Source organism: Cryptomeria japonica, chromosome 8, assembly GCF_030272615.1.
Source record: "Cryptomeria japonica chromosome 8, Sugi_1.0, whole genome shotgun sequence".
Lineage (NCBI taxonomy): Eukaryota > Viridiplantae > Streptophyta > Pinopsida > Cupressales > Cupressaceae > Cryptomeria > Cryptomeria japonica.
This window is the reverse complement of record NC_081412.1, coordinates 564,863,315-564,874,157: the sequence shown is the minus strand read 5'-3', so window position 1 is coordinate 564,874,157 and position 10,843 is coordinate 564,863,315. Positions and strand designations below refer to the sequence as shown.

Here is a 10,843-nt window from a genome sequence, read left to right as displayed (position 1 = left end):
CCTATTTCATTTCCTCAAGATGAGTTAAATTTGTTAGAGTTTTATGATATTTTTGATAGATGAGGTGGCTAGAAGTACTTCCTAGAACTTTGTTATGGCTCATTGTTAATGCTAGTGAGTTGTTGGTGATTGTTGGAGCACATGATAGGTCTAGATCTCATCTACTTTGTTGATAATGAGAGAATTGTGTGGCATGGCCTAGACTTGTGGGTGTGTCAAATAATATTTTTTGTATTCTTGATATAATTATTAGATTATGCACTAAAGGTGCATCGTTCTTGAGTTATAGGCTTCAAAGAGTAATCCTAGTCCTAGAAGGGGGGATGTAATGCCCCTCTGATATAATGTTCTGCATTCTTTCTTCTTGAAGTGGATTTGACTATGTGACTTTGTTTGTGCCATTTACATTTTGGATGTAAACTATTATGTGGTGCTTTGATCTTATTCTAGATGCTTCATTGGTTGAAGTGTATGACCTTGACTTTTAATTTATTTTATGATGATGATGACTTTTAATTGTTTAATGATTATTTGATGTTTTTGGAATATTTTTACAACCTGCTTAATTATGCTTATTTTATTATGTAATTTATTCGGGTGAGTTTATGAATGTGGTAATTAAATTTTTATTTAATTATTTATTTATTTTACCATTTTAATTTCACAAAGACAATTGGGTTTTATATGAGAAAGTGCTGATTTTTTACACTTAGTTACTTTTCTCTCATTTTTGTTCTCAACAAAGAAACCCTACACTTGATATTTTGAATTCATTATTGGGTGAGATTTTCTTGATGGAGTTTTATGCGGAGAGGCACAAAATATTTGAGTGGTTGAGCACTCCAAGCTTTTTAATTTTCTTGGCTTCTTTCAGTGTGTTTAACCTTAACTTAGGGTTTGAATATTTCTTCCATTTGAAGGTATGAATCTTGAATTTCCCCCTTGTTTCTTAATTTAAATATTTAAATCTTATTTGGAATTATTCTTGGGATAATTTAGAACATTCCAATTGTTTCAATTTGATATTTAAATAAGATATTTGATTGTATTGTTTGAATTTTGAATTTGTATACTTTCAAATTTGAAAATATGGGTTTGTATGAAGAAAATCTATGCAATTTTTATTGGATGGGTGAAATGACAATTTATTTCATTTTTGTGTCATTTTGTAGTAGATGTCCAATGGGATTTCTTGGATTTAAAAATTATGCAGTTTGAAATTATAATTTTTTTGGAGGTCAATCAATGGTGGATGGCCTCTGTGATTGGTTTTAAGCCAAATTGGATTATTTATAGAAGTGAGAATTTGATGTATTAAACATGACTTTATTTTGTGTAATTATGATATTATATAAGTAAATTTTATTATTGGATCAATTTGAATTTTCTTTCTTGGCATTATGGCTAGTTGAGTATGCTATTGTTGTATGTGAAAATGGAAATGTAAATATGAGTATTTAATGTGTATTGAAGATTTTGGGGCTCAATTTATGATGGTAATTGGCTTTGTAAATTGATATTTCATTATTTGGTTTTATGTTTTGGACTTATTTGGGCCTAGGGTAGTTAATAGGGTCAATAATAGGAGTAGTGTTCAATTGGGTACGGGGCACAAAGAGGTTGCTAGGGTAACTCATTGGGCATTTTTATAACCAACTAGAAACATTAATTAAAAATTTGGGTTGGGAATTAAATATTAATAAGATATTGGATGCCCCAAGAATACCTTGAGAGCTACCTCAAGGCCAAAGGTGTTTTGGGAAGTCATGTTCTCACATGGAATGATTGGGACCTATCTTAAGATGTATACCTGCATATATAGTGATTGCACTTGCATAATTGTCATTCTTGTCCATATAAGAGACTTCTTGGTTTTGCATGAGCCATCCTTTTGAGCTATGTGATGACACTCCTCACTCTTGTTCTCTATGTACCTAGCCCTTTAGATATGAGTAGTGCCTTATGGAGTTATTATTAAGGCAAATTTGGTTATCTCATTGTGTTATATGCTAGATGAAAAGTTTCATGTTTCTCTTGATGGTTCTTTCTTAACTTCATTGTTATCAATTGAGAACATGCTTCCACTACTTTGATGTTTCTTATCATTGCCCAGGTACCTATTCATATTTTTTTGTTGCTCTATGTGGCAAGTGATGCATTGTTGATATTTTGATCTTGTTGTGGCATTACAATGCTTACATTGTTTATGTGCTTCATGTTGAGTGTTTCTCTAGGTTTTCTCTTTTCTGATCTTATTACTCTCCTTGTATCTGTGTGTGACTATTCCGGCCATGTGACTATCTCCGTGAACATGGTGAGGTGGACCTATGAGCTTGACATGATCCGATGGTATTGCCAACCACCATTGAGGACTGGAGGACTTGGATCATGAGTGACTTGAAGAGTTCTTCCTCTTTCCTCAACTATTGAACTTCTCCTCCCTTTATTTTTTGCAAGTTGTAATCTATGTAATTTAATGTAAGCATTGTAATTATGGATGATTTATATGTGGAACACTTCAAGAGGAGTTGAATATAATTTGTAATATATTGTAATAGATTTTTGTATCTTTATGTGGACTGGCATTGGAATTGGTCTCAAGCATGATTTTTTATGCTTTTGAATATTGGTTGTATCTTGTTGACTATCATAGGAATATTTCCATTGGTGCTTTAAAATGAACATAGAAGTGCATCCTATAGTGTCAGAGGTTGATTTAGTGATCTCCTACTTTGGCCTTGAGTATCTTGGTTCATTTTAGATGCATTTCTTAGGTATTGACATTAGGTTACCCTTAGAGGTGACTTGAGTTGATAGTTCAACTTCTAGAGTTCAGCCTTTTGCATGTGTGTAGTTGGATAATGATTAGTTGACCTTATTTTGAGTTTGAACATTACACTTATACATGTTATGCATGATGACACTTATTTCCTTCAAAAAAATTATTTCCATGCATTCCTTATGTATTTTGCTCTTATTCTCTAGGGTTCCTTGGTGGAACATTACATTGATGATGATAAAATTCAATAAAAAAGACTACTTGCACCAAGAAAGAGAGACATGGATGCTGGTACTGATTTTGTAATTAATATGGTCAATATACAAGATGATATAGATACAAAGACAATAATTGGAAGACATTAAAATATATAATGGCATCTCTAGTTTATGAAACTAAACAAACATGTATACAATGTTGATAGTGATAATGAAAGTGGTGGAACTATAATCTTGAGTGAAGATGATGATGCATCTGATCGTAGGTCTAGTCCATAGAGAGTGGATGAATTGAAACTCAATCAGTTTCTAGTTAAATTTGTTCCATTTCCTACTGCTTGGTATGCTAAAGAAACTTCTTTGACTTACTCCTGTGACATGGGAAAGGGGTTTTCATTTAACATTATAAATTCACACGATGAACTTGAGTGAAAACCTTTAGTTGGTTCAGATGCTTCCATAGAAAAGTGGATAGCCAAACCGTTATAAATGTTTATAAGAAAATGATGTTGGTATGTGTAAGGACAATTTCATTATCATTCTATATAGAATGGTGAAGAGGAAAATGCGTCATCGATTCCCTGATCGGAAGTTAAAAATTTGATGAAGTCCAGTCCATTTTATAAAAAAATACTTTGTTAGTATGAATGCAATCTAATCAAATGGCAAGAAATTGGAAGTGCATTTGTAGAAATATGAATTGACAAATCATAAAAATAGGAATTATTGGCTAAGAAGAAAGCAAGGGGCTACTTCATAGAGGATATCGAGTGTGGTGTTGGGATGTGAAGCCCAATGGTCATGACCTTTCGTATTCTCCAGACTCTTCATTCCAAACCTGAATGTGAATGTATATATAGACGTGTATAGTCATGTATGGTAGAGTGTTGTATTTACATTATTGATTAATAGAAGAACTCCTTGCGTTTCTGATGGACGTAGCCACTTAGTGGTGAACCATGTTAAACTTGTGTTTGCATTAATGTTATTGGCCTTTTGCTGTTTTGTATTAATTTCTACTAACAATTGGTATCAGAGCTACGGTGAAATGTTGAGCAGAGATGGGATCCGATTGGGTAGTTGATCTTGGATATGGGTGCTTTTATGTTATCGACAAACAGGCTGAAGATTCAGATGATGAAGTTGAATCAGTCATCAAAAAATTTCTTGGCAATCTAGACTCAGTAGAGAGTGATGTCCAAGTGGAGGTTGAAACCAAACGACATTGATGGGATGTCTGGGAAAAGGTTGAGACTTTGTCTAAAGAATAAGAGGGTTTGTTGTATTCGCTGTTTGAAGAAGAAGAGACTGGATTGTTTTCCTTCGAAGATGAGGAAGATGGCTCCCGGGGTGAGGAGGATGCAGTCTTGAAACTGGCAAATGAAGATGACCCTGAAGAAGGTGAGGCCTACAGCTCGAAATATTACCTATACGAACGAATTGAGAAACTATGAGAGGAAAATTTTATTCTCGTAGAGCGAATATGCCGTATGGAAGATGAAATGGCAGAACTGAAAGGGAAATTTACGAAACAGTGGGAGTTTTTTGTAGAAAAAAAAATAAAGAGCTAAAGAAAGAAATGTTTGAGGTTTATGGAGTTGGGCATAGACTGCGAGGAAGAAAATAAGGAGTGCGGGACTCGAAATGAGGGGCTAAGGCATTCGTTTTGCTACTTGAGGCCCGTATGCGAATCGGCGCGTTACACGCCTTCGCAATCAGAGAGGTTTGGAATTGTGGAAACAGAGGACCTGGAGGGGTCTGATCATAGTAGATCATTTCGGTTCTCGTAGGTGGGAAATAATAATGTTAATGCCAATTATTTGTTTGAATAGGCCAAGATCAAGGCACCGTGTTTTCAATATAAGCTTCTCATGTGGAGCAAACAACTCAGGACAATCCACTGGTGTCGCGACAGTGCTGGTTGGAGCCCATGAAGGTGACGCGGGAGGATGAGGATAGTTCAGATGAAATTGTAACAGAGTTTGGAATTCCCATACATGGTCAAAGTGATGGCCAGAGCATTAGTTTAGAAAGTGTTGGGCGCTCACCATCAGTCGAACGACAAGCAGGTCCACGTGTGCAGCGATCGACAGGGTTGTGGCTGACCTCTGATCTAAATAGTGACTCGCCCACTTTGTCCGACCACCTGGGCATAAAAAGGAAACTCCGAAATCAAGCCCAAGCACAATCCAAGCATCGGGTTCTTAGTGCAAAAGAAGTAATTTCCAATGTTTTGCACATCGATAGCAGTAACAGAGTAAGAAGAATCTGAGATATCAAATTGGCCGGTTTGGTTGTAGATGAATCCGAGACCAGAAATCCAGCCGATGCGACTGTTGTTTTGCAAATGTTGTATAAAGGGAAGGACTCCGTTACAATAGTAGATTGTGCTACTGAAGACACCTTGTATTTTGTTAATTCGAAACACTTCCTGACACATGCAATATATGGACGGGCTGACCTTTTTGGAGAATCGACAGAGGCAAGTGGTCTTGCAGTCAATGGGGACGTGACAAATTTTCTGATCCCTGTTAACATATTGAAACAGGTTACAAATGATATGCAAAAGACTTCCGTCATGGTTGAATTTTATTCACTTTGGGGTAGATATTGCCAAGCTTTGGCTCCCGCATATGTTGTAGCTGTGATGGCTTTGAAAGGAGAAGTTGCTCTGGCAAACGTCATTGCTGATTATATTGCAAAAGGTTGGGTTGCAGAGGAGAGAATAGGTGCAGGTGACTGTGTTGGAGGAGTTTATTTTGACCCTGTAGAACATGGTATCCCTAATTGTGGATTAATCTACAAGTTTGTGTTCGAAAAGGTAGATGTTTTTGACAAAAGAATTATTAACTCAAATTTGAGTTGGAAAAGACTGATCCGCAGTGTCTGTGAGCAAAATTTGGTGAAATTGAAGTCTTTGACGAGCCTGATTGCGAGGTGAAGAATTGGAAATGCAGTGAATGTTGAGGCATGGCTGTGCTGATTGAGCTTCAAGTGGGAGATTGTTGGGATATGAAGCCTAATGGTCATGACCTTTCATCTTCTCCAGACTCTTCATTCCAAACCTGGATGTGAATGTATATATAGACGTGTACAGCCATGTATTGTAGAGTGTTGTATTTACATTATTGACTAATAGAAGAACTGCCTGCATTTCTGGTGGATGTAGCTACTTAGTGGTGAACCACATTAAACTTGTGTTTGCATTTATGTTATTGGCCTTATGCTGTTTTGTATTAATTTCTTTGCTCGTTTATAACTAACACATGGATGGGAAATGTGGGTGGTTGCGTAGAGGGGGAGGCAAAGTTTCAAGGAGGAGAAGCCATGTAGAAAGTGGAACAATTATGCATGAGGAATGGAAGACCAATCATGCGATAGTTAGAGAAATTGGGGAGAATCTATTACAAAGGAATCATAGAAGAAACACCTGAGAGGCATTGAGCACTAGGGTGAGTTGGGCTGCATAGGAGGGTAGGAGAAGATCAGAGGATGTAAAATAAAATATGCGAAGTTGAATAATAGTATAGTGAGATATTGTGTAGGAAGAGAGTGGCCAATGAAAGGCCAATAAAAGGCCAATAATGCAAATTTTATATTTGCAGATTTAGTGAGAAATAAGTTTTGTTTCTCTGTTGCAATCTGAGTGTGCGTTGGAGCAAAGAGTCTTTGTAGTTTTGTTTGTGTTTTTGTGTTGAATTGCAGACCAGAGGGAGTTTTCTTGCATCCATCTCATAATCAATTTGTGTACTATACAATATTGATGGCTGCTACAAAAATCAATGAAACAATAAAATTCATGAAATACTTAGATATCTATTTAGCTTCTTTAGGAATAAATATCAACGAAACTAAATCCAACATCATTTTTAAATATCATATGGCTATTTAGAAAATAATTTCCCATATAATTAATTTTAAAATAGGAATCTCAGTTTTGATTATTTGGGGATTCTCTTTAACTTTAGGTATCCTAAGAAGAGCAATCAAAAAAGTTTATGATAGGCTTTGCATCAAGATCAGTCTTTGGACATCTAGACAACTACCCTTTGCTAGAAGATTGAATCTCTTAAATTAATCTCTTCTTATTTATAATTTTAATTTAACCTATTACAAAAAGATTCATTAAACATTTTTATTTCTTCTCTTATAAATTTTCCTATGTGAGAAACTGGAAAAACAAAAATGGATTTCAGTTAGTTAGGATCAAGTTTGTAGTCCAAAATATAATAATGCCATTATTTTACAATAGTCTAAAATGAATTATCATGCTTTAGGTACTAAATTAGTGTGGAGGTAGTCTAGGTATCTAGACCAATTATTGACAAGAATTCTTAATTTAAATTGTTTGACATTACAAATAAATGATTTCAACTCCGAATTGATTCTATGGTCTAAATACTATAAATTATGAAGCTTCCCTTTATAAAAGAAGGTTTATTTTGGATTATTAAAAATTTAATAAATCCCTAAGACTTTTATCCTCTAGCCGTTTAGGTAAATTTTAGCTACAAGGTGGTCTAAAGTTGAATATTTTAAAAATTCAACTGAATTGGGAAGACCTTGAAAATATCACTAGGAATATCCTAATAATATGCCTAGTGGAGCCTATTTTACTACTTAGGTGTCTATTGCTTCCATTCTAGTTGATAGGCCTTGTAGTCCTCTCAAGGATTCAATTTTTTTGTACATGTTGAATTGATTCTAAAATAACTCATTTAGGTACTCTTGATTATTAGTATCTTGATAAAAAAAATATATATGAACAAAGAATTTCACAAGTTGAGATAACACAAATTTGGTTGGACCAAATGCAATATTTTAATTTGTTTATTAACTAGAATAAATATCACCTAGAATAATAACACAAAAAAGCATTTTTTCCTAAATATGTTGTGTGGCACTACTAAAGAAAATGTTGCTCATATTTTTTTAATACCCTTATAATGTAGAATATGTAGATTATGTTGGAGTGTATGAAATAAGCCTATTACTCGTACCTCTTCTTCATTTGAATTTTGGATGGCACAAGATGTACGGTTATATTTATTTTTTCTAGTTGTTGCTTTGGATCTTGGCCCCATTTTTGTTCTTTACTAGATGTTCTTGTAGATAAATTAATGGATTTTTTAAAGAGTATGAGAGTCATCTCATTGATTTTTGAAATCAAATAGTTCTTTTTTTAAAAGTCTTCCACCTCTATGTTTCTTGAAAAATAGTACGTATGGATCATCAAGAGGTAACCCAAGGGTTGTTCTTATTGGTGGAGTTGGTTGTGATAGTCAAGATTTGGCTAATTTCTTCTTCACTACTTATATATATGATGTTTTGATTATCTAATGGAGGCTCATAGTTTTCTTTTGGCATTGATCAAAGCTTGTTGATTATATGGAAACAAATTATTTATGAGATGGATTCCACAATTTTTTTGGCTCTTCTACTTAAAAGAAAATCTAAAAATGTTTCTCAATAGTTGGTTTCTCCAGCTGAGTAGATTTCATATCTTGTAATTGAGTCAACATCATTAGGCTTGATTTATTCCTTTTGTAACCTATTGTGGGGTGTGACTTAGGTTAGTCCTTGTTATTTCAATTAGGTTAGTCCTAGTTATTTCAATGATTGTTATGCTTAGTTGGATCGACGATGTTTTTGTGAAACTTGGTTGTCTTTTCCTTTGTCTAGCTCTATTGGTAGCTATGACTATTTAAAAATCTCTATGTTATAAATAGATCTATATTTTCTTTTATGAATATAATTTCAAACTTCTTGCTCCAAAAAATAAAAAGTTAGTTAAATATTATAATAATAAGAAATTATTTTTGAATACTTATGATAATTGTAAAATACACTTATAATATATAAAAATACACTTTAATCTTATCTATATATTTTCTATAACTTATCTATCTATTATCCAAATTTAGATATTTATAAAAAATTATATTGTAAAGGATCATATAGAAAAAGAGATACGAATATATAAATATTTATATATGTATTCCTCAATCTCTATCAACCTTTTTCCATATACATAAAATGATATAGAGAGGGCTTTTTCATATGAAAGTCGGAGCAATAAGAAAATTTTACCATTTTTGGAAAAGAGAATATTTCTTGCTATTTGATAAATAACTAAATATATTTACATTTAGACCTTCGTTTAATATTATAGCTATCCTCTGAATGCCAATGACCCTTAAAATTTCATAGATACATTGCTTTTTGAAGTCGTTGAAGTGGTTACAGTTGGAAACTGGCCAAATATTACCTCATGTCAAGTCATGTGATCTGATAACGGGGGCTCTCATATGATACACAACTTTTCCCTTGCTTCCCTCGTGACAGGCGGACCGATCTTTGCTATATATATGATCAATCCCTCCTCATATCCCCAATCTATCCATCTCATTTCAATCGTTCAATCGAGACGGTACAATGGCAAGAGTATCAGATCTTGTGCTTCTTCTCGTGGCAGGACTGGCCATACCTTTGCTTATGCATCGTAAGCTGTATTCCTAACATATTACGTGTTGTAGGCATTTGAATAGTTTATACATCTCATTAAGCCTTACGATAGTTTGTGTGTGTATGTTTTGTTGCAGAGTTGGGGGCAGTTAAGTTTGATTTAAAGAACCAGTGCGGGTACACAGTTTGGCCAGCAGGACTACCCGGACTAGGAGGGCAGCAGCTGGACCAGAATGTGACGTGGACGGTAGATGTGCCGGCTGGGACACAGGCGGGAAGATTCTGGGCCCGAACGGGCTGCTCTTTCGATGCGAGCGGCGGAGGAACCTGTAAAACCGGTGACTGCGGTGGCCAACTGAACTGCACAGTATCCGGAGCTGTTCTCGCCACGCTGGCCGAATATACCCAGAGCGACCAGGACTACTACGATGTCTCCCTGGTGGACGGCTTCAATGTTCCTCTTTCCATCAACCCTACCAAGTCAAACTGCACAGCTCCTGTGCATGCAAAGCCGACGTGAACGCTATGTGCCCTGATCAATTTAAGGTGGATGGGGGATGCAAGAGTGCCTGCAATGTCTTTCAAACCGACCAGTACCGCTGCACTGGCGCCTATGCCAACAACTGCCCTGCCACAAACTTCTCGATGATATTCAAGAACCAGTGCCCTCAGGCTTACAGCTATCCAAGGATGATAATTCCAGCACTTTCACTTGCCCTTCTGGTACCACCGACTACAGTATTGTATTATGTCCCTAGATATATATAGGATCATACTCATTAGAACCTAGAAATAATCAGCTACGAGCATATCACCCCGTCTTTAGATATCTGATATATGGTGGCATAAAGTATCATTTAGTGTAAGGCATTACATGCCCGTTTTAAGTCTCATAGTTTATTATAAATAAAACGTTCATCAGTATTTTAGTGGGTAGTGTGAGAAAGGTAATTCATATGCAATATCTTCTTAGGATTTTAAAAGTTCAAATATTTTAAATATAATTAAAAAAATTGGTGGAACTATCTTTTCAAAAGCAAGTAAACTTATTTATTTAAGGAAAATACATAATCCTAATCATTATTGTCTTAGATTTAATATCTAATAAAATTTAATAGTAATAACTATATTTTCTTTTCACCAAGCTTGTGCTTTGAAATTTCTTACACGAGGCTATTTATTAAAAACAAAAATTTAGTTATTTGTTTACCCTTCATTTGAATGGAAAAATGAAAAATTATTCAATCTTATAGAATATAATCTCCAAAAACAAGTTAAAATAATTAATGTACAAAATAGTGTACATGCATTCTGGAATCAATCTACACCTTACACCATATGTTTACAAAGGATTTTCTTCAATTATAAATTATTCAAAAAT

General features: G+C 34.6%; 1 protein-coding gene across 1 annotated transcript; it reads left to right on the top strand.

Annotated features, from left to right (window-relative positions):
- The first annotated feature begins 9,432 nt into the window (after positions 1–9,432).
- Positions 9,433–9,982, top strand: LOC131056013 (pathogenesis-related thaumatin-like protein 3.8). The gene is made up of 2 exons (XM_057990329.1): positions 9,433–9,499; positions 9,600–9,982. The coding sequence occupies exons 1-2, from the start codon at positions 9,433–9,435 to the stop codon at positions 9,980–9,982; spliced, it is 450 nt and encodes a 149-aa protein (XP_057846312.1).
- The last annotated feature ends 861 nt before the right edge of the window (positions 9,983–10,843 follow it).